Genomic DNA, 25,555 nt, shown 5'->3' on the forward strand with positions numbered 1-25,555 from the left:
AATTAAGATACTATTGTAAAAGCACAAGTGCATTCTCTATTAGGTTGAACATACTTGTCAGATACTACAGTTACAAATAAAAACATTATAATGTCAGTTAATTGCTGTTCTTTGATAAACCATAATCTCTTAATACTATCTTGGATATCTGCACTTGTATGAAAAACAGAAGTCAAGACAAATGACTGCTTCGGTTCAGTAAACTTATTTAAATAATTTACCATTCACATGGGTAACATTTATGGTATACTAACCATATGACTAAATGTAGGTTATACATCTTAAAGCTAAAAATGAACCAAAACAAGAATTACATGCGATTAAATTAGACAAACCCCTTATGTTTTGAAAACAATTTAAAACGGTTGTATTTTGTTCTTTTTACTGTGTAGCATAAGCATTCAGAGAAATAAAAACACTTCCTAATCCCTCTGATCAAGAAAAGGCATGTGAGAGCTTCTGAATGTACACATACTAAGATGTAAATAGAAATTTACTGTAAAGTATGGTTTCAATTCATCATCACACACATAACCATAATAGTCAAAATAAAATCAACCAGAAGTTTGCCCTCACTCACAAAAGTGCCACACTGATCAGAAGACTTCAACATTAGAAGTGGTATACTATATCCTCAAGGAAACAAACTGAGATATTCTTGATAATAAAGCAAGTAATATAAAACTAATTTTTATCTGACTACAATGCAAGTTCAGCAGCATGAAAAGTTCAAAACCAGAGAATTCTTTTAATAATCACAAGTATACTCCCTGAGGTACACTGGGAAAAGGAAGAGTGTCAGACTCTTAAAGACTGAGACAGGATCAAAATAGAAACATATCAGAAAGCCAACAACAGAAGGCCAGAAAACACAATTATTTGCACCTATGTTCACCATTAAGTAATTTAAGACTGCTTAATTTTGGTTCCTTAATATACATGGAGCATACTGTTTGATGTACTTCAAATCCAGAAGCCACTACAAGGAGGCATAGAATGAATTAAAAAAGGAAGTATTAGCAATTTACCCACAGTGAATGTGATTCATTTAAAATATCCAAAGGAAATCAAGCATAAAGCTGTATCACTACATTGTCACCACCTTCTAAAGGAGTCTTAGTTTTAACCATAGAAATTTTCTTAAGAAGTAAACAAAACTGGTCAGAGTAAAATAGTCTACTTTGATTTGAAATGGATTTCAGCCATGTTCCACAATAGAAGCTCTTAAGGAAATCCAAATGTTCCATTTTAAGGACAGAAAAAATCCTTCAGTTAAAGAATTGATTTAATTGTGAGAAGTAAGTAATAGCAATATATACTTCAATTAGTAGGATAGATTCAACTCACTTGTAGTGTCCCACTTGTTCAAAAATATAGAAAGGTAAGAGGCAAATGTAATAACACCTTTTCTTTAATACTACTGAGCTATTCAGGATAATAAAGATAAAAGCCAATGCCAAATATTAACACCAGGTACACATGGGATACCACATGGCTGTATAATAAGATGTCACACAATATCCAGGTTATACAATATAAATGGTGTACATGGAGGAAAGCATTCTAACGTCATTTCACAAAGATAACAAAGACCTTCTTAACCTCAGGAAATATAATTCAGAGATATCGTGGCTTTTATGATATAAAAATTTAAATAATCTGCCAAAATACAATGTAAATGTCTCTTTAGAGTAATACAAGACAATGGCAATAAAATGAAGTAGTCAGAAATACAGTCTGAGTATTCAAGAACTATGCTTTGAAGCTGTGTTTAGACAATAAACAGCATGAAACTAATTTTACATTTCAAAAAATCCATTAAAATTTTCTAAAAATAAAAAAATCCATTTCTAAGGTTCAGAAAAAGGTCACAAATGTAACAAGAAGTAAACATTCCAAAAAGAAGACTTAAAGGAATGGATTTTATCACTTGTGAAACCAAAATTTGACTCATTAAATTAAGGGGAACTTTAAAAATCATATAAAATATGGGTTAATAGAATAGAATAGAATAGAATAGAATTAACCAGGTTGGAAGAGACCTTCGAGATCATCCTGTCCAACCTATCATCCAACACTACCCAATCAACTAAACCATACAACTAAGCATCCTGTCAAGCCTCGCCCTGAACACCCCCAGTGACGGTGACCCCACCACCTCCTCAGGCAGCCCATTCCAATGGGCAATCACTCTCTCTGTGTAAAACTTCCTCCTAACCTCCAGCCTAAACCTCCCCTGGCGCAGCCTGAGACTGTGTCCTCTTGTTCTGGTACTGGTTGCCCGGGAGAAGAGACCAACCTCCACCTCACTACAACTCTCCTTCAGGTAGCTGTAGAGAGCAATAAGGTCACCCCTGAGTCTCCTCTTCTCTGGACTAAGCAACCCCAGCTCCCTCAATCTCTCCTCATAGGCCTTGTACTCCAAGCTCCTCACCAACCTTGTTGCCCTTTTCTGGACACACTCCAGCAAGTCAACATCCTTCCTAAACTGAGGGGCCCAGAACTGGACACAGGACACAAGGTATGGCCTAACTAGTGCAATGTACGGGGCTGAATGACCTCCCTGCTCCTGCTGGCCACACTGTTCCTGATGCAGGCCAGGATGCCATTGGCCCTCCTGGCTGCCTGGGCACACTGCAGGCTCATGTTCAGCCTACCATCAACCAGCACCCCCAGGTCCCTTTCCACCTGACTGCTCTCCAGCCACTCTGACCCCAGCCTGTAGCTCTGCATGGGGTTGCTGCAGTCAATGTGCAGAACCCGGCACTTGGATGTGTTCAATCTCATGCCGTTGGACTCTGCCCATCTGTCCAGCCTGTCAAGGTCCCTCTGCAGAGCCTCTCCACCCTCCAGCAGATCAACTCCTGCCCCCAGCTTGGTGTCATCAGCAAATTTACTGATGATCGACTCAATGCCCTCATCCAGATCACCAATAAAGATGTTAAAGAGCATGGGGCCCAGCACTGATCCTTGGGGCACACCACTAGTGACTGGCCGCCAGCTGGATGTGGCACCATTCACCACCACTCTCTGGGCTCGGCCCCCCAGCCAGTTCCTAACCCATCGCAGTGTGCTCCCGTCCAAGCCATGGGCTGACAGCTTGGTCAGGAGTTTGCTGTGGGGGACTGTGTCAAAAGCCTTGCTGAGGTCCAGGTAGACTACATCCACAGGCCTCCCCACATCCACCAGGCGGGTCACCTGATCATAGAAGGAGATCAGGTTGGTCAGGCAGGACCTGCCCTTCCTAAACCCATGCTGGCTGGACCTGATCCCTTGGCCATCCTCCAAGTTCTGTGCGACTGCACTCAAGATGATCTGTTCCATAATCTTGGCTGGCACTGAGGTCAGGCTGACAGGTCTATAATTCCCTGGCTCATCCAACCGGCCCTTCTTGTGGATGGGCACCACGCTGGCCAGCTTCCAGTCTTCTGGGATGTCTCCAGTGAGCCAGGACTGCTGAAAAATGATGGAGAGCGGCTTGGCCAGTACATCCGCCAGCTCTCTCAGCACCCTAGGATGGATCCCATCTGGTCCCATGGACTTGTGGGGATCCAAGTGGCTAAGCAGATCACCAATTACCCCATTCTGGAACAGAGGAAGACTATGCTGCTCCCTAACTCCTTCTGCCAGCTCTGCAGGCCAGCTGTCTGGAAGACATTCTGTCCTGCTAGAAAAAATTGAGGCAAAGAAGGTGTTAAGTAACTCTGCCTTCTCCTCATCCTTTGTTACAACATTCCCCTCCATGTCCACCAAGGAGTGGAGGTTGTCCCTGCCCTTCTTCTTGCTATTAATGTATTTATAGAAGGACTTTTTGTTGTCCTTCACAGCAGAGGCCAGTCTAAGCTCCAAATGTGCTTTTGCCTCCCTAATTTTCTTCCTACAAGACCTAGTAACATCCTTAAACTTTTCATGGGTTGCCTCACCTTTCTTCTAAAGATGATACACCCTCTTTTTTCCCCTTAGTTCTTTTAGAAGCTCATCACCCATCCAGGCTGGCCATCTGCCCCAGCGGCTCCTCTTCCGGCGCATTGGCACAGCCTGATCCTGTGCCTTCATGAGTTCCTCCTTGAAGTAGTCCCAGCTCTCCTGGACCCCTTTGGTTTTAAGGGCTGTTTCCCAAGGAACCTTCTGAGTTAGTTCCTTGAGCAACCTGAAGTCCGCCCTCCGGAAGACTCTTACAATAGATACTTAAATAATACATTTAGAAATTAACTCTGGAATGACCACTATGACTTTATCCAGGAGATACTGTATGTGATTTTTTTCTGTTTTACAGCAGATTATTACTTACACAAAGTGTAAGGAATTAAACATTATGTGATTTTTTTACAATCAAGCTCCTTTGGGTTCATTAATGTAATCTTCAAGTACAGATCTACCTTGTCAACCCACACTAAATGAAGTTTTGCATTTAACAAGCATTAGCATATTGTTTTCTCTGTTTAATAAAGGGAGAGAGTGCTTGTAAAACTGAAATGTATGAGCATATCTTATTGACAAATCTAAGTAACAGAGTTTACAAAAACATCATGGGTAGATTATTGCAAAGGTTTTCAAACTCATTTGAAGTCAGAAAAAACTTGCCTTTAGAAAATATCAGGAATATACATGTAAGATCTGGCACACTTGTAAAGTTAAATGCCTGTGAGAGTGACAGGTTTATTGCAACAGTTCCAAATGTCATATTAAAGCTTAGACATTTTTAGGTAAGTATTTCTCCCCACCATACTTTCTTTAGATCTATGATGTAAAGTTTAGTTGCACAGTCAGGAATAAGGTAAGAAATCAGGACCAACTTATTCCATTTTAAAAGAGGAAATTCAGACAATTCCCTGTTTTCTCCAGGAATTTACTTGTATTAGCAACAGCAGAAATAGTTAAATTACTGCAGCAGCAGTCTTGTACAGCTTTCCTCAAGAAATCAAAACAAACCAACCAACCAAAACAAAACAAACAAAAAAAAACCCAAACAAACAAACAGAAAAATCCTACCCTTCAGTTTTCTTCAAAACTATCTGGTACAGAAGCTTAATTTAAAACAAGGAGAAACAAGTTTAATTATTCTAGACATGGACTTACCAGTAGTTTACATTTTGAAGAATTCTGACGTACTGCATTTAAAGCATCATGAGCCTGCTGAAGCTGCTCCTGCAACTTACAAATCCTTTGATCTTTCTCAAGCAACTGATCCTGAAGAGATGCACAGCTTTGCTGTAGTTGAATTTCACTTGTTTTAACAGTTTTAAAACATAGACTCAATTCATTATAAAGCTGAGAGGGGAGGAAAAAAAAAGAGTGCAGACATAAGTACAGGTGGAGGGAAAGTATAAACAACTTATCCAGAAAGATCGTCACTTTTTCATGTTCCTCCACACTTCTGTTCCTCCTGCCACATTCTATACATTTGAAAACACTGATTGTAACAATCACTGATATGTTTCAAGTAAGTTTTCACAGAAAAACACACTTCACTTCAGAATATTATATGTTTTATCTGCTTCTTTATGACATTTATGTACCGAAGTGGACACCTTAAAAATCAGGATTTATTTTACTTCCTGAACAACTTATATAAAACACAATAGATATAAAAAGAATTTTAAAAAATCCTTTATTGAGAATAGGCAAAAATTTGAAGCATCTGTACTGTGAATAAAAACATGAATACCAAATACAATTCTTGTCCTTTATAGAGTATTTTCAACTTCTAAAACAAACTTTTTAATGTAGCTTGGATACCAATACATGGAGTCCACCAATGTCTGCTACTCTGCTGCATTTTGTATGAAGTGTAGAATGGTTGTTTACATTATTAGTTTTTGGAAATTTTTTTTTAACTATAAAACCCAGAGAATATATTAGAAGTTCTTACCCCTGGCTGTTTCTCAACTGTTATTGCTGAAACCAGAATACTGTGTATGTTCTGTGATCACTTTAGAAGTGATTCCATATACACAATTTCTCTAACTAGATTTAAGCAGTAACTACCAGTAGCTGCCACCTGACAACTTACTTTGCAAGACTACCTTTTCCCCTGTTTTTTTCAATATAAAAATATTTATATAATAATATGTTTATATTTTTCAATATAAACATCTGCAAACTGTTTTTAAAAAAATCACCTCTTATTACACAAAAATTTTAAAAAATCTGAAAAATAAACCTGTAGTTGAATGAACAACAGCACAGATTCTGAAGGAAATGTGTGACTCTATGAATTTACTACCAAAGCATATATTCCTCTCTTAATTTCAGTCCTTCATTCCCTTGATTGCCTTTTTTTTCCTCAAAACAAACAATATTCCCTTCCACTGTTCATTCTAACATACAATAACATGTAGTAGGAAAGTATGTACTTCCTCAGCTGGCAGTTTTCTTCACAAATCCATTTCTACCATCACATTATATATGGAAATCAGAACTACCAAAATCTATCGATAACGCTTTTGAGTATGAGGAACTGACACAAATAATTTTACTTGTAAGAACATTATTTTACTCTTCATCTTACCCTTTGTCTTGTCAACTTTACTTAAATGATACACTTCTCCCTTTATGCTGCTTTACATTGCTTAAAAGTTAAAGCCTTTGAAAAACAATCAGAACTTTGAGATTTGGAAACTGTCATGAAAAATGTGGAAACAATTTCCCTTCCTTTCCTTCTCTGTATCATTTTCTATTCCAATAGGCTCTCAAATTCCACTTAGGACAAAGTGAATTACCTCTTCTCTATTTCCAAAGCAGATCAGAGATCATGTCTCTCAGGCAAAATTAATTTTAAATACAGATTTACTGCTATTTTGAACTACTTAAAGTCTAAACTTGTGTGGAAATTTCTGTGCCTATTGAATCTTTCTTGCATATTTAAGAAAGATTAAATCTCTATAAACACATGTTCAAGATTACCCAATTTCTTATGAAAATCTGTGAGTATTTCACAGGAAAATAAACAGCCCATTTATAAAAAACTTGCACTTTCAGGTAATGTCCTTCCAAACTGTGGCGGGTTGAAGTTCCGCCCCGCCCAGCATTAACTTTGCCAGACAACTCAGCTACAAGCAAATGAAGCTGTTATTTACAAGCAAAATCTACACTCTACAATGGAATGCAATGAATATATACATAATACACAGTATTTACAGTATTATGTAGATATTTACAACTAGCAAACAATACGAAAACCCCACTGGTCAAGAGACCAGGAAAGCCATTCCACTGCCCCCCCCCCCCCCCGCTCCATCCCAAGAGAGAAGGGAATGGAGAGAGAAGTAGTGAGGTAGACTTATCCAAAGCCAGCCAACAGCAGGTTATCTCTCCCAAGTGAAGCAAAACAGCCAAGATCAGAAAAGAAGAGAAAAAAGGGAAAAAATCTTATGCTGCAGCTCATCTTATTCCAGATAATCACCCAATGAATTTGTTTAGAATAATATTTTGTTTTCCTTTTTATACCCAATAATGATTTATTTATATTTTTCTACTTTTCTGCTCAAAATCTGTAACTAAATTTTAAAAGCATAGCCTAAAACCACCACACAAACAAATGAGAAATCAAGATACGGTTACTTTGAGCTATAACTACATAATCTCATTAGCTAGGTAACATTGCTATGACAATTTGCTGGGTTTGTGACTAGAAACACTTAAGTAGTTGCAATTATAGTACCTGAAAGGTAACATCCTAGTAAGATGAACGGACGCATCGAAAAGAGGGTGTTTTTTTTCTAGCTGGCAGCCACATCCCATAAGGTAACTAATGGGTATTTCTAGTAGTCAGCATTTGTGAAGATAAGACAAATAGCATGTCTTTTTATGTGCATAAACTTTTCCAACCTTTCCTGCTTTGAAAATAGCAGTAACGAAACACAGAGTTCAAGTATAAAATTAGCTAAAAGCCCTGAGCACAAAAACACATTCTCACCGCTTTTCCTCTTACATGAGGTTTATATACTTTTTACCATAAGGGTTTTTTTTAAGACCGAAGTACTCATTTGTGGGACGCTGTCTTTTTCTTCTTTTTTTTTTCAGCTATTTAACATCAAGAAATTTCAAAATGAAAATTTTGTCCACTCTCCACAGAAAAAACCAAGTTTCTAAATTTCTGTTTGGCTTTCAATCTTTTCTTTTATGGCCATACATTATTTTGTGGAGTAAATACATACTTAACATTTATACCAGATTATTTGGGGGGGGGGGAGGAGGGGGGTTATGTTAGATTATTTTGGTGGTTTCTTCTCATTTCTGAGGATGTTTTAGAAGAGGCACCACATTTAATCACACTGCAGTAGCACAGTCCAGAACATACAGCATTATACAACATAGTAAACAGTTTTACCATTAATCAAGATACAGGAAGTCAGGTGTAGAGAGACAAGATGTAAAGTGAGGAACAAAGGATCAGAGACAGAACATTGAGTAGAAAATCCAAAAGCAAGAAAAAAATATTGTTAATTGTTTATCTCAGAACTAGTAAGCTTCACAGAAGACTTGAAATCTTGACTGTACATGAATTTCAATAAGACATGATGTTTACCCATGAAAGAGAAGATTTTTTAAAAAATTACAAGATATAAAGGAAAAAGGAAGAATTTCAAATAATCCTTTATAAATTTTCTGAAAGTGGCTTGTCAGAAAGAAAATAAGGTAACAGCCATCAGTAAAAGACTTGCTGTTCTGCATAAAGAGCTGTACTGATGTATTTTGGCAATTTCTTTCAAATGACTTAGAGCTATCCTTTCTCTGACATGCAACATAAGACTGCAACAGGTGAAGTTACTTAAAGACAAATAAAAAAAGATTACAGGTATCTGAAATCAGTACACTGTAATAAATTTATTCTATATAACACAACAGCATTATTTATCAGTCAGGAAAGAAGAGTAACTTAGCTGAATTACAAAAAATAAAATATCCCATATTTTTCAGCTACCCTAACAACTCCCTCCCCACTATTGATTTAACCAGATTACCAGAGTACACTTTTTACTAGATCTTCGAAGAGTTACTTAGAGCAGAAAGCTTCATTAGAACACTAGGTGGGTTTAATGTCATTAAGTAACCTACAAACGCCAGATCAAAGCTAGGACCTCCAGGAGAAGCAAAAGATGTTATTCTAACGCCTGCTTACATGTGATAGGAAAGGTTTTCTTATAGCTTTCACAGACAAAGTATGTGGATTATCAAAATGATTATTCATTTATTACAGGTAACAGGCTTCAGCAAACCTGAGCAGACAGTTAGCTTCCCTCAGCTCTTACCATGTCTGAAAGACATTCATTTTTCATTTCAATTTTAGGGAGAACCTTTATAGTTATTCCCGTTTACACATGTACATTGTTTTAGAGTCTTGAATTTGTGAATTCAGTGCTACTTATATAAACCAAACAACATTTATGTGATTTCAACTATATTTAAAGATAGTTGAAAAGAAAAAAAAGAATGACTAGAAGTGGTAAAATTTAACCTTAGGATGGCAAAGCCAGTAACTTGACTTTCTCGTTACAGTTTCTCAGGCCTGAATAAAAGCAAAATATCTCTACATACGGATGCCAGGAGAAAGGATTACCAAAGACAACTGCAGGCATGACATTAACCACAACATCTAAAAACACATCTGACATGATCCTAGTTTTATTTACTTCCTAGTGCACTTGATGCAGATGTCTGCAACACCGCATAACTGAAAATTCTTGCTGTGTTTTCTAATTATGTCCAAAATGTAATTATTGAGGAATGTATTTCTTCATGACAGACATACACTAAACATACCACCATCCGCAGTATTCTCTATTTGAGAGCTGAGTTCTGGGACATGAATTACAATTTCCTATTCAATGACAAATAATGGTGTTTCCACCTCTCCAAAGGGTCTTCCACTATGAGATTTTTAATCAGTATGATTAACAAGGAACCTAAAGGGCCACATCAGATCAAGGGAAAGTACTGCATTTTAAAAACAAGGGCCTTAAATTGTAAATTTCAGAACACTGTGATAAGCTGGCTAAGGAGTTCAGAATCTCTTCTTGTCTTATTATCCCTAGTATTGATTGAAGTCTCTCCACCTTGAAATTGGTGGTGAGGACAAATCTATTGAGTCTCATTAAATCCAGCACAGGAATGAAGTCCCCTGAGCATTTAGGACCACTAAAACAGATGCTATACATTTTAGAAAAATATTCCCTACCCTTTAGAATGAGAACTACAGCTGCAATATGAAATAGATGCCAATTTGTTTCCATAAATGCTCCATGTAAAGCAGTTACTGTAGAACACAGCACCCTTAAAATTTGTACTTATGTAAGACCAAAGAAGGCAGCAGTATGTCAAGACAATGCAACTTGATAAAAGAGAATACAGATTTTCACGTGTAGCGCGCCCACTACAGCTAGACTTGGAAGAGAATTTGTGGTCCTTCATGGATTTCCACACAATCCTGTGCAAGTTTATAACCATGATTTGGTTTTCAGAAATATTTTTTTCTTTTATTGAGCCTGTTTCTTACTACATATTAACATCAGCACAAAGAGTGGTTCTTCCTAAACAGCAGACTGTTAAGATGAACTTGGTACATGTGAGCCAACCATATTACCTGAGATACAGCATATACTGCCTATCTGACCACTAGCGGAGAGGTCATTTATCTTGCTTTAAGGGACAATATATCATAGGATGCACTCATAGATAGGCTCAATGCCATTTGGAGCAGTAGGAAAATATTCCTTTGTGAATATAGTTACAGAATAGCTGACACAACCTTATCTAGCTATTGCAGCCTGCATATTGTTAATGCATGGAAGACAAACAGAACACATACTTCTCTGCAATAGTTTGCCTTTCTCATTCAAGGGAAAAATAGGAATTTCTATTCTTTTTATAGGTGGTTAATTTTCCAAAGGCCTGTTGTGAGTAAAACCATGTATCTTGCAATCTGAAAACACATGTTACTTTGGAGCAATTACAATTATATAGTTCTTCTGATCAGAAGTCCAGGATCGTAACAGGATTTTCATGACAAAGAAACTCCTTTTTCCCTTCTGACATTCTCTCGACACAATTTGCCACAAACTTCACTAGATCTCTTCCACTCTGACTCGGGGAACTTAAGTTTGGCCTTTTTCAAGTATGAGGTTTCTACATTCTTGAGGTTTTGGTTGGTTTTGTTTTTGCTTTGGCTAGTTACAGGGAGGGATTAACTTTTTTTTTTTTTAAACTTTGTTTTTAGTACATAGTTTTTATTACATATTTTCATAAAATAGAGAAAGAACAGATTTGATTTTTTTCCAGATGCATTAGGTACTTTTAAATTTCACAAAAAGACAGCATGTAAGTTCCACAGCAGTAATTTACTAGAATATTTAAGCCGCTTTTGCTGATTTAAGAGGCAAATTTTACCCCTTCATGATGGAAAAAAAATAATGCCCCAAATTGGCAAATTTTAAGTTATCTATGAATTGGAAGTATTTGACAGCTATCACAAAAAAGGGGCTTATTTTCACAACCAAACCATTCCTATTCTTGTTCTTAGTGTATGATCAGCTGAGCAGAAATATCAAGTCCTGGTAAGACAGACCAAAAAATGTGAAGCAGTTTATTGAAGCAATTCTGAATACTAAGTAAAGCCTAGCTTAGATGTACCTTGCCCCTACAGCTATATAAGTATGAAGAACACGGTCTTACAAACACTAACGAATTTTCTGTAGTTATTTTGTCATGTCTCAGACAGGTAGAGCTCCCCCTGCCCTGTATATGTTCTGTACAATGTGGATGGAAGTTGTAGCTCTGCTGGGCTATTATAGCAGTGAATAAAAGATTTAATGTCTATCATCACTGCAGCCAATGATAAACTTATGCAAAGTTAAGTCCACAAGAAGGTGCTGGGCACTATGTGCCATAAAATGCTAACCAAACATCTTTAGAAACCCGTTATTGATGCTGGCTTGACTTAGGTCTAGTTTCAGGATTTTATTACGAACTATGTTCTCCAAGTAAGACAACAAAGGGCAACAACTCTTTTTAAAAAAAAAGAACTGACAATAGACAGTTCAGAAAACAGTTCCAGGACTGGTAGAAGGTACATGAGAGCTGTCTTCTTCCTTCTCAATGTTTCTATAAAGCTAGGAAACATTTCTTCTGTATTTCTTACAGATGAAAAACATATCAACGCCATTTTTTAAACTCAAAGGAGAACTCTGAGTAATGCACATGTAATTGCTCTTCAAGGTTAGCATTTCTCCTCACATTCATCAAATATATGAATCTGTTCTGTAAATGTAAACATAGTTTAATTTTTTTTTAGTTAGTTATCCGTTTTAAAAGCTAGAATGGCAACAATTATTTCCGTTAATTTTGATATAGCACATTTTTGTATCTTAAACCTGCAACAGTGTTTAAGATTCACACAGAGTATTTATAAGTGAAAGGAATGTCTTCTCCTAGATTACCAGAAACAAATTGCAGGATTTACTGATTAACAACCCTAAAAGAGGAAGAAGCAGTAAAACAAAGATAATGCAAAATTACATGAAGAACTTTATATTCCTGGAAACTCATTCTTATTTTTCCTCAGATGTAAATAATTCTAATTCTTAAGGGGCTGGAATGTAATTAGGCCAATGAAGTGTTACTCTGACAATTACATTTTGGTGACAATAAAGATCCAAAGATCTAAAGGAAGAATACAATGCAGTGCTTTGATTACTCTAACCACTGATTATACAGATAGATATTAAAATGAACCCTGTGATCATAAAGCTTTACACACACAGTATCACCAAAGTTGGAAGAGACCTCAAAGATCATCGAGTCCAACCTGTCACCACAGCTTAATGACATACTTTTTGATATGATGTTGTTTCGGCTGTATGAGCAGCGTCTTGGTCTTTCAGTACTTTTTGTGTATCAGCATTGAGAGCCTGAAGCTCCTTTATCAGCTCAGCCTGCTCTGTTGTATGTTCAATGTTTTGTCTGTAAAGATTCCGCAGTTCCTGTAATTCCTTCCTGTGTGAAACAAACAATAAAGAAAAATTAGGATAAAGAACAATGACCTCTGTGAAAAAATTGTGTTCAAACAATTTTATTGTAGATAATGAGCTTCCTATTTTCATTTAGTTTTCTGTCAATTGCCTTATAAACACTAGAAGTTACATATAAAATTTTATCACATGCTTTGGTGAAATATCTACAAAACAGTTAAGTTTCGAAATGGAATGCCTTTCAATTTCCTTCTAATGCACTAACTGCTCTAAAATAAATGGATTTTCACTACTGCATCAACACTTTCTAATCAATATTCAGTTAACTCTTTAGCAGTGTCAAAATGTAAAATATTTAGAACACACAAACTGTAAAATATGTTCACTTTTTAAAAAAATTAGAAGAAATATTAGTTTTTCTCAAAATATATAGTATGTGTAAAGCGAGTCTCTTCTGAAATGCATCTATTCCCCAGACACATGAAGTAGGCCTGCTGATAAATATCTTTTTCTCTGTACCTTCAGCATACTGCAACAACACAAGCAAAGTAAGTAAATTTCGGTGTGTGTCATATAATATAATAAAAGCTCTATAAGCAAAATAATCGGAATCATGTTGCAAAACAACCATATGATAGGTCTAGTATAATCAGTCTGTTTGACAATTTTACTGTATTCCTGAAAGACCTTATAAAGTAATGTGGAGAGGAAGATCATTAACTCATACTTATTATGAATAAGCAAGTTACTGACTTACAGTTATTGAAAACTTGGTACATTTTCTGTAACACAAGTTAAAAGTTCAGATGACTGCAATAATCCCTTTTTATATAGTTTGCTTAATTCCCTGTTTAATTTATAAGCACATATCACACTAGTATTACCTACAGATACTACACACAAATTTATGACAACTAATTTTCTCCTTAGTTCCTCAAAGATTTTGTTGTTAACCTCCAACATACAGGAACCTTCCCTGCACTTAAAATTATCATTAGAAACACGAGTTCTCACTAAGTTTTTATAATACTGCTAGAGATGGCCAGGCAAAAATTAACATACAAAAGGTAATACAAAACATATGAAAGCAATACCAACTTATTTGTGTTTTCCTAAGAAAACACAGAATGACAAAAAGATCACTTTAAGTGAACGCTCAATAAAAGCATTTCTTAAGACATATGCTATCACTTAATAGGAGGAGAGAGGAGGCAGTGGCGAGGAGCTCAGCACCGGGAGCTTGCTTTTGGCTTTGCTTTCCTTGCTTTTCAGGCAGTAAGGGGCTGGTGGCTCGAGACCTCCTGAAGAGGGGAGGAGGGGCAGCGGGCTCGGGTTGCCTACGCGCCTGGGGGCAGTGACGTAGCAGGGGGAGGGGTTGCCGTGGAAACCGCGCACCAACCGAACAGAACCCAGCGCGTGGCTGAGGAGAGAGGAGGCGGTGGCGAGGAGCTCGGCTCGGCCTGCTCACTGCCGGGGGGAGAAAAATATCGCCGAGTGGAGAGGGTGGTTACTGAAAGCTGGTTACTACTAGAGCAAAGGCTAGTAGAAGAACAGTGGGCACCCAAACAGAGACCACACACAAGCATGCAGATGTTCAGGGAGGTGGCTGCAGTGAGTGCTGGAACCTGGCACTTGATATGGAGGATGGAAGGAACAACTCCTGTGTTAGGTGTGAGCAGGTCAGTGATCTGATGAGCATGGTGGCTGAGCTAAAAGAAGAGGTGGAAAGGCTAAGAGCTGTAAGAGACTGCAAAAGGAAAATTGACTATTTCCATAATCGAACCTCTACAAAACCAGAAACAGGGGGTAACTCTTACTGGCACAGGGACTTTGATACCTTTCCATCAGCAAGCCTCTCAGCCTCCCTGTAGCAACCCACATAAGCAGGGCCAAAGGGAACAGGACTCTGCCCAACAGAAGAACTGCAAATGAAGCAAGTGTGCTACTTTGAGCAGCGCGCTGCCTACAGTCTCTGCAGGAGGAACAGGTCATCGGTAAGGTAGAGGACTCAAGACGGTCAGAAGCTGCATCAATGACAGGTTGCCTCAGGCCAGCCATCAAAACTAAGCTGGAAAAGAAACCTCATAGCATCATCGTTATAGGAGACTCCCTACTGAAGGGAGCAGAGGGCCCGGCAGCCCGGCTGAAGTGCATATACACTAATGCACGAAGCTTGGATAACATACAAGAGGAGCCGGAAGCCTTGCTGCAGCAGGAAAGTTATGATGTAGTTGCCATCATAGAGATGTGGTGGGATGACTCACATGACTGGAGTGCTGCAATTGATGGCTACAGGTTTTTCAGAAGAGACAGGCAAGGAAGAAGGGGTGGAGGGGTGGCCTTGTACATCAGGGAGGCACTAGATGCCATTGAGCTGGAGATCAGGGATCATCAGGTTGAGTGCCTGTGGGTGAGAATTAGAGGGAAGGCCAACAGGGCTGACATCCTGCTTGGAGTCTGTTATAGACCACCCAACCAGAAAGAAGAAGTTGATGAAGCATTCTACAGGCAGCTTAAGGCTGTCTCAAGATCGCCTGATCTTGTTCTCATGGGCGACTTCAACCTGCCTGACATCTGCTGGGATCTCAACACAGCAGAGAGGAGACAGTCTAGGAGGTTCTTAGAGTGCGTGGAGGACAGCTTCTTAACCCAGGTGCTGCATGACCCTACCAGGGGTAAGGCTATGCTTGACCTCCTCTTCACCAACAGGGAAGGGCTGGTGGGTGATGTGGTGGTCGGAGGCTGTTTAGGGGCCAGTGACCATGAGATAATTGAATTTTCAGTATTTGGTCAAGCTAAGAGGGGCAGCAAGAAGACCTCCACTCTGGACTTCCAGAGGGCGGACTTCAGGCTACTCAAGGAACTAATTCAGAAGGTTCCTTGGGAAACAGCCCTTAAAACCAAAGGGGTCCAGGAGAGCTGGACCTGCTTCAAGGAGGAACTCTTGAAGGCGCAGGAGCAGGCTGTGCCAATGTGCCAAAAGATGAGCCGCCGGGGCAGATGGCCAGCCTGGATGGGCAATGAAGATCTAAAAGAACTAAGGAAAAAAAAGAGGGTGTATCATCTTTAGAAGAAAGGTGAGGCAACCCATGAAAAGTTTAAGGATGTTGCTAGGTCTTGTAGGAAGAAAATTAGGGAGGCAAAAGCACATTTGGAGCTTAGACTGGCCTCTGCTGTGAAGGACAAAAAAAAGTCCTTCTATAAATACATTAATAGCAAGAAGAAGGGCAGGGACAACCTCCACTCCTTGGTGGACACGGAGGGGAATGTTGTAACAAAGGAAGAGGAGAAGGCAGAGTTACTTAACACCTTCTTTGCCTCAATTTTTTCTACCAGGACAGAATGTCTTCCAGACAACTGGCCTGCAGATCTGGCAGAAGGATTGAGGGAACAGCATAGTTTTCCTCTGTTCCAGAATGGGGTAATTGGTGATCTGCTTAGCCACTTGGATCCCCACAAGTCCATGGGACCAGATGGGATCCATCCTAGGGTGCTGAGAGAGCTGGCAGATGTCCTGGCCAAGCCGTTCTCCATCATTTTTCAGCAGTCCTGGCTCACTGGAGACATCCCAGAAGACTGGAAGCTGGCCAACGTGGTGCCCATCCACAAGAAGGGCTGGTTGGATGAGCCAGGGAATTGTAGACCTATCAGTCTGACCTTAGTGCCAGCCAAGATTATGGAACAGGTCATCTTGAGTGCAGTCACACAGCACTTACAGGATGGCCAAGGGATCAGGCCCAGCCAGCATGGATTTAGGAAGGGCAGGTCCTGCCTGATCAACCTGATCTCCTTCTAGGATCAGGTGACCCAACTGGTAGATGTGGGAAGGCCTGTGGATGTAGTCTACCTGGACCTCAGCAAGGCTTTTGACACAGTCCCCCACAGCAAACTCCTGGCCAATCTGTCAGCCCATGGCTTGGATGGGAGCACACTGCGATGGGTTAGGAACTGGCTGGAGGGCCGAGCCCAGAGAGGTGGTAAATGGTTCCACATCCAGCTGGCAGTCAGTCACTAGTGGTGTGCCCCAGAGATCAGTGCTGGGCCCCATGCTCTTTAACATCTTCATTGATGATCTGGATGAGGGCATTGAGTCCATCATCAGTAAATTTGCTGATGACACCAAGCTGGGGGCAGGAGTTGATCTGCTGGAGGTTAGAGAGGCTCTGCAGAGGGACCTTGACAGGCTGGGCAGATGGGCAGAGTCCAACGGCATGAGATTGAACACATCCAAGTGCCGGGTTCTGCACATTGGCCACAACAACCCCATGCAGTGCTACAGGCTGGGGTCAGAGTGGCTAGAGAGCAGCCAGACAGAAAGGGACCTAGGGTGCTTGTTGACGGTAAGCTGAACATGAGCCTGCAGTGTGCCCAGGCAGCCAGGAGGGCCAATGGCATCCTGGCCTGCATCAGGAACAGTGTGGCCAGCAGGAGCAAGGAGGTCATTCTGCCCCTGTACACTGCATTAGTTAGGCCACACCTCGAGTAGTATGTCCAATTCTGGGCTCCTCGGTTCAGGAAGGATGCTGACTTGCTGGAACGTGTCCAGAGAAGGGCAACAAAGTTGGTGAGGGGCTTGGAACACAAGCCCTGTGAGGAGAGACTGAGGGAGATGGGGTTGCTTAGCCTGGAGGAGACTCAGGGTTGACCTTCTTGCTGTCTACAACTACCTGAAGGGGGGTTGTAGTCAGGCAGAGGTTAGTCTCTTCTCCCAGGCAACCAGTACCAGAACAACAGGACACAGTCTCAGGCTGCGCCAGGGGAGGTTTAGGCTGGAGGTTAGGAGGAAGTTTTACACAGAGGGAGTGATTAGGAATGGGCAGCCCGAGGAGGTGGTGGGGTCGCCGTCACTGGGGGTGTTCAGGGCGAGGCTTGACAGGATGCTTGATTGCATGGTTTAGTTGATTAGGTGATGTTGGATGATAGGTTGGACACGATGTTCTGTAAGGTCTCTTCCAACCTGGTTTATTCTATTCTATTCTATATGCGGACCAAACCCATTTCATAGAGAGGTCTGCTGCCTCCCAGGTGCCCAAGTAAAGGACATTGTAGGTAAAATTCCCAACCTCTTGAGTCCTTCAGACTTCTACCCACTTCTGGTCTTTCAGGTGGGTAGTGACGATGCAACAATCAAGAGGCTCACAATCAATTAAAAGAGATTTCAGAACCTTAGGGCAACTGCTAAAGTGATCAGGAGCTCAAATTGTGTTCTCTGCTATACCCCTAACGTCAGCGATGGATGAGGGAACATTGAGGAAGAGCCAACAGGTCAATTCATGGAGCTGGAGCTGGTGCCATAGACAGGGCTTTGGGTTATACAGTCATGGCTTGGTTTACAAGGCACCAGAGCTGAAAACAACTTATGGGACACACTTGTCCCAGAGGGCGAAAAGGATCCTGGGACAGGAATTGGCAGGACTCATTGATAGGGCTGTAAACTAGATTTGAAGGGGGAAGGGGTTTACAGTCTCCTGCTGGCCTGTGACAAACAGAGGGGCAGCTCACCAGAGGCAGAGGGATGCAGGGCTGGTAAGGGCTCTCAACTTGCTGCCCTGAGGCAAGCCATGAGTGATGCACCAGGACATTCTGTGGAAACCAAGGGGAATTGGCACAAGAGGACGACAGGGCCAGCCCAGCTGAAGTGCTTCTATGTGAATGTGTGCAGCTTGGGCAACAAACAGGATGAATTAAGGGCCACTGTGCTGCTGGGATGCCATGACATAGTGGCTATTACTGAAACTTGGTGGGATGATTCCCATGACTGGAACGTAGAGATAGACGGGTATAAGCTCTTTAGGAAGGATAAGCAGGGAAGGAGAGGAGGAGGTGTTGCCCTCTATGTCAATAACCAGCTGGAATCAGTGGAGCTCCACCTGGGGAGAGATGATGAGCTGGTTGAGAGTGTATGGGTTAAAATTAAAGGCAAGACAGGGGAAGGAGATATTACTGTAGAGGTCCCCAACAGGCCACATGACCAGCAGAACCAAGCAGATGAGGCCCTCCACAGGCAAATACAAGTGGCTTCCAGGTCACAAGCCCTGGTCCTCATGGGTAATTTCAACCACCCTGACATCTGCTGGAGGGACAACACAGCAAGGCACCAGCAATCCAGGATGTTCCTGGACTGCATAGATGACAACTTCCTCCTCCAAATGGTAGAGGAACCAACAAGAAAAGGTGCTATGCTGGACCTTGTTCTCACCAACAGGGAAGGGCTGGTAACCAGTGTGAGGTTCAGAGGCAGCCTTGGCTGAAGTGACCATGGAGCAGTTGAATTTAAGATCCTCAGGGCAATCAGGAGGATGTATTCTAAGCTTTAGGCATGCAGACTTTGATTGCTTCAGGGATCTGATAGCCAAAGTGTCATGGGACAAACCCCTGGAGGGAAGAGGGACCCAGGACAGCTGGTCAGTATTCAAGGACCACCTCCTCTGTGTCCAGGAGCTATGTATACCAACAAAGAGAAAAGCAGGAAAGAATGCTAGGAGGCCTGCCTGGATGAGCAAGGAGCTGCTGGATACACTATTACTTGAAAAGAAACTCTACAGGAAGTGGAGGGAAGGACAGCTAGAGCAGGGGGTATATGAGGAAGCTGCCCGAGCAGCAAGAGACCTGGTTAGGAAAGCCAAAGCAGAGTTTGAATTGAATCTCGCCAGGGAGGTTAAAGGGAACACTAAGAATTTCTACAGGTATATTAATGGCAAGAAGAAGACTAGGGAAAGTGTGGGCCCCCTCAGAAATGAAACTGGTGAAATGGTCACAAGTGATGAGGAAAAGGCTTCTTTACCTCAGTCGTCACTGCAAGGGCCTTCAGCCACACTCCTGATGTTATGGAAGACAACGCCAAGGACGGGGAGGAAGAACTGCCCATCGTAAGTGAAGATCAGGTTCCTGATCACCTGAAGAAAACCTGAAAGTGTTCAAGTCCATGGGACCCGACGGGATACACCCATGGGTGCTGAGAGAACTGGCAGATGAGGTTGCTAAACCCCTCTCTATTATATTCCAAAAGTCATGGCAGTCTGGGGAAGTCCCCACAGAATGGAAAAGGGGAAACATTACCACCATTTTCAAAAAGGGTAAGAAGGAGGAGCCTGGGAACTACAGGCCAGTCAGCCTCACCTCTGTGCCCAGTAAGATCATGGAGCAGATCCTCCTGGAGGCACTACTGACTCAGAAGAATAGTGAAGAGGTGATTTGGAACAGTCAGCATAGCTTCACCAAGGGCAAATCCTGCCTGACCAACCTGGTGGCCTTCTACGAACAGGTGATGAAATTAATAGATGAGGGGCGAGCAACTGATGTCATTTACCTGGACCTGAGCAAAGCCTTCGACACTGTCCCACACCACATCCTGGTCTCCAAACTGGTGACACATGGGTTTGATGGCTGGACTACTAGATGGATAAAGAACTGGCTTGATGGCCACACCCAGAGTGGCTGTCAATGGGTCCATGTCCCAGTGGAGGCCAGTGACAAGCGGAGTCCCTCAGGATCAGTCCTGGGACCAGTCTTGTTCAACATCTTTGTCGGTGACATGGACAGTGGCATTGAGTGCACCCTCAGCAAGTTTGCTGATGACACCAAGCTGTGTGGTGCAGCAGACATGCTGGAGAGAAGGGATGCCATCCAGAGGGACCTTGACAGGCTGGAGAGGTGGGCACAAGCCAACCTCATGAGGTTCAACAAGACCAAGTGCACGGTCCTGCATCTGGATCAAGACAAACCTAGGCACAAATCCAGGCTGGGCAGTGACTGGCTGGAAAGCAGCCCGGAGGAGAGACACTTGGGGGTGCTGGTGGACGAGAAGCTCAACATGAGCTCTCAATGTGCACTTGCAGCCCGGAAAGCCAATCAGATCCTGGGCTGCATCAAGAGAAGTGTGGCCAGCAGGTCAAGGGAGGTGATTCTCCCCCTCTACACAGCTCTGGTCAGACCCCACCTGGAGTACTGCGTCCAGTTCTGGAGCCCCTATTACAAGAGGGATATGGACGTGCTGGAACGTGTCCAGAGAAAATAGATCATGCTGTTTAATTTCAGATTCACTGTAAAATCAGTATTCAGTATCACTAAGGTTGGAAGAGACCTCAAAGATCATCGAGTCCAACCTGTCACCACAGACCTCATGACTAGAGTAGGGAGGACACTAGTGCCCACTGCAGGCTTGAACTCACGACCTTCCCATTAATGGTTTTATGTGCTACCAACTGAGCCACCACGAGGATGATCACAGGGCTGGAGCACCTCTCCTCTGAGGACAGACTGAAGGAGTTGGGGCTGTTGAGTCTGGAGAAGAGAAGGCTCCGAGGTGACCTAATTGTGGCCTTCCAGTATCTGAAGGGGGCCTACAAGAAGGCTGGGGAGGGACTTCTCAGGGCATCAGGTAGTGATAGGACTAGGGGGAATGGAATGAAGCTGGAGGTGGGGAGATTCAAGCTGGATGTGAGGAGGAAGTTCTTTACCATGAGAATGGTGAAGCCCTGGAATGGGTTGTCCAGGGAGGTGGTTGGGGCGCCATCCCTGAAGATGTTTAAGACCAGGCTGGATGAGGCTCTGGCCAGCCTGATCTAGTGTGGGGTGTCCCTGCCCATAGCAGGGGGGTTGGAACTTGATGATCCTTGTGGTCCCTTCCAACCCTGACTGATACTATGATAATATGACACCATGATTAATATGTTGATTATTCACTAAAGGTACATCTGAGTACTTGTATAAAAATTGAAATAGCATAGTCAGAGAACTTAATGTTAAAAAAAAGCATTGTTTAGAAAAGTCTGTGAACAGGTCAATAGAGAAGAAAATTTAAAGACTTGCACCAAAGTAGAACAGCTGTATGTATTTCATATGTAACAATTTAAAATTGTTCATAAGCACAGAAGCAGAAATAAGGACATACTGATATACGGGCATTTTCCAGCCCCCTGTCTTCCAGAAAAGCACTGCTGACAGTATGTAGCAGAAAATGACTAATCTTTGCACTTCAGTTAAAATACAGATTATATTAATGTTGCAGAGGTTTTCCAATTAGATCTTCATTTTCTGGTAAAAGGGAAAACATAGTATAAAGTTAAATCCCTGGACACTGTTGGAAATGTTGGTAGTAATTGTTGCCAAGACCACTCTGCTATATTGCTGCCTTTTAATTTGTATGCAAAGATCAGTGCAGTTATTTGTGTCTGTCACTTGAGAATATACAGTATTATGTGTTCTCTGGTGGTCTGCGCACAAAGTGTATTAAGGTCAATGGGAATGTTTTTGTTGACTTTATCAGGCTTTGAGTCATACTATAAATGTGACAGTACAGGAAGAGAGAAGCAGAGGGAAGCTAAACCCTGAAGCCACCCAAGACTTGCAGCACTGTCAGAGGACGTTAACACATTTGTTCTTGCCAAATTTGAGGATTTTTGAATATATGAAAAGTCACTTAGTTCCATTATGCCTCATTTTAAAAAATCAAATGTTTATACATATACCACAACTTGCTCTATTTTTTTTTTCAGTAAAATGCTGCACAAACCAAAATACTTTCAGTCAGAAAAAATACCAAGACAAAGAAATGCAGAACCCCTGCAACTTGCAGTTGTACAATACACTTGCTTTGATTCTCTTTAGTGAATGAGGTGCTATTTTTACATTGTAAACTGACAAGAGGATACATACTTCTATTTCATTTTTACACAGGATGGAGGAAAAGAAGCTCAGTCTTGTCAGGAATTATTCAGTACTGATGGCGCAACACAACTAAATTCACAGAATAAAACAGCTTTGATAATGGACAGGCTCTCTCTTGTAAGGGAGACTTTAAATTTGGAATGGTGGGGGACAGAGGGGTTGACCAAATAACACACGAGGGAGCTGTGACCCACACTGGCAAGCAAAGTGCACAGATTGTGTGACGGGAAAGACCTTGTGATTAACAAAGTAACAAGGCTCAGCAAGCACCCATTCTAGCCTGTGTACATAAATAAGGGGTTATTTCACCAGAAGTTTGTGCTGCCATTCTGAGAGACCTCAACAGGCTGGACAAATGGGTTGAAAAGTGGGTGTAGGTGATCCTCTATTCAGAAGTAGTAAAACCTGTGTTTGGTGCTATGTCAAATGCTGGGCTCCCCAGTACAAAAGAGGCATGGACATAGTGGAGTAAGTCTGTGGAATGTCCACAAAGATGGTGAATGGACTGAAGCATCTGTCCTAATGGAAGGACTCAGGGAAGTGGGACTGTTCAGCCTGGAGAAGGGAAAGCTCAGAAGAATATTATCGACATATATGACTACCGGATGGGAGTCTATAAAGAAACTCCAGACAGACAGTGGTGCTCAGTCACAAGAAAAGAGGCAATGGGCACAAATAAAACCTACATAAGATTACAGTTAAATGTAAGAAAAATGTCCTCACCATGTAAAGAGGGCTCAAACACTGGAACAGGCTACACAGAGAAGACATAGAGTCTCTATTCTTGGACATAATCAGACTCAACTAGACAATATCCTGGGTAGCCTGTGTAGGTGATACTGTTTGGTGGGAGTACAGTTTCCAAAGGTCTCTACCATGCTCAGCCACTCCATGATTCTGTGTTACTAATTTGCTCGCAGCATGTTTAAACAGAGTATACAAAAATCAATCCCCTATAATTAGAAAAATAGTTAAAATACAAAAATTAATTTTTTATCAAAATAGCTATTAATATGCTTACTCAAATCAGCAAACTGCTATGCACTCTCTACAAAATCGAGAGACCTGCTTGTCACTACAGCAGAATATGGGTATCAAGTCCTAAATAAAATGATACTCTCAGGCAAGTATGCAACATAAGAAATAATAAATAACTGGAAACTGGATGTAATAAAAATAATAACCAGCATTTAAAATGTATGTGCCCATATAAACAGCCTATATATTTAGAAATATATACAGATGTGATGGGTTGAGGCAGACCCCCTCCCCACCACGGGCAAAAATAACGACTCAGACAAATGGATTGCAAAAGTGGTAGAAAGTTTAAACGGAAAGCGGTCAATGTTTACAGAGAGCCAGAAGCACAGTGACAAAAAAAATCCCAAAGCAGACCGAGAAACATCCCATCCCCACCTAAGGGTACACCCAAGACCCCCAGGGCTCCTTCTTCCCCCACCCCCCTCCCACTCCACTGCTAGGCTAGTCTCAGCTGGCCAGGTGTGAGACTGCCCATCCTCCCCACCTTGGGCCTAGTCAGGTCCAAGGCTGGGAGATATCTCCCCTAAGTTACCGGGTAGCGGTGAGAGAAGAAAGAGAAAGTGCCAGACCCCCCTCCAGGATCTTATAGTGGTGCAGGGCATTATGGGATGAAATACATAGATTCCTGTGTCCACCCACTGGGCTGGACTTTTGGACACAGGAAGTACCCCTCATATGAACACAGCAGAGATCACCCACCCCAAACTGCTACAACAGATAAAATTTTATCTGGATGTGTAAGTGTAGATATACAAGTAGTATCTATGTACAAAAATATATGCTCACACTGCTAAAATATTTTGATATGCTATACACTGACTAAAAGCACAAACAAATTCATAAGCAAAATTAATTAGAAAAGCAATAGTCTCTCAGTTAAGCACTAACACTGAAACACCTACTGGTCTATGTTTTCCTCACCACTTCTCACCTTCTCATGAACAGACACAGCCTGACACACTCAGAATATGTACATTTAAAACAGAAGTGTTAAATGAGAAAAAAAAATCCCATCTATCTCTAATCTATTTCTAATCTCAAATCAAGACCAAAACACATAAATGTACATAAATTAAGAGCACTCTTCAAGTCACTAAGAAAATTCTGCTAACGAAAAAGAGTCAGGTTTTTCTCAACGCAAAAAGGGCGTAACTAAATTATATCAGCTATAAAAATAAGAAAATGCTAATCTTAGCTTTTGTTTTAAATATGGAAAGGTTGACACTACGTGAAGACACTACAAATTGAACTGCAGTGAGACTCAAAAGATTTGACTCCTCTTCCTGCCAATAACAATATTTAGAATTCATACTCCTGTTTATAATATATTTGATGTTCAAATCTGGTGCAAGTTTGAAGTTTCCTCCTGTCCTAAGAGCACAACATTAAATAAAAGCTTTATGTCCCACACATACCAACTGTGTAAGAGCAAACTGTAGCTTCCCAGAGATGTAAAAGAGTAACTACTATCATTTTAGAAGCTGTATCTGAAAATAGAGTTAATGTTCATCACACCCACCACTTTAGGCGATGTTGCTGGCTTTGTTTCAACACTATGCTTTTGGTGAACACACTGAGATTCTGAGTATCTCAGCTACTCCTATTACCAAGGGAATATAAGAGGGTTTGGGGTAATTCAGGAAATCTGTAGATTCCATTACCTGTAATTTAGAAATACAACACAGTGACAGACACTATGAATGATGGCTTCTCAGGGGAATGGCACAGATACTGAAATGGTTTACAGCACACAGCAAAGAATAACCTGAAAATCCCAGAGCAGCAAAATAAGGGCTGAATAGAAATCTGACTGCCTTATAATTTTACAGCATGGAAGTAAACAGCAACAGCAGTGAGTGAGGAGGTGAACTCCAGAA

General features: G+C 41.2%; 1 protein-coding gene across 1 annotated transcript in view; it reads right to left on the reverse strand.

Annotated features, from left to right (window-relative positions):
* Positions 1–25,555, reverse strand: part of CNTLN (centlein) — a 230,655-nt gene that overhangs the window by 132,744 nt on the left and 72,356 nt on the right. The window contains exons 7-8 of the mRNA XM_054177772.1: positions 12,831–12,993; positions 5,080–5,271 (exon numbers count right to left, since the gene is read on the reverse strand). Of these exons, the coding sequence (XP_054033747.1) occupies positions 5,080–5,271; positions 12,831–12,993 (355 nt within the window). The remainder of the gene's footprint in view (positions 1–5,079; positions 5,272–12,830; positions 12,994–25,555) is intronic.

Source organism: Dryobates pubescens, chromosome Z (assembly GCF_014839835.1).
Source record: "Dryobates pubescens isolate bDryPub1 chromosome Z, bDryPub1.pri, whole genome shotgun sequence".
NCBI lineage: Eukaryota > Metazoa > Chordata > Aves > Piciformes > Picidae > Dryobates > Dryobates pubescens.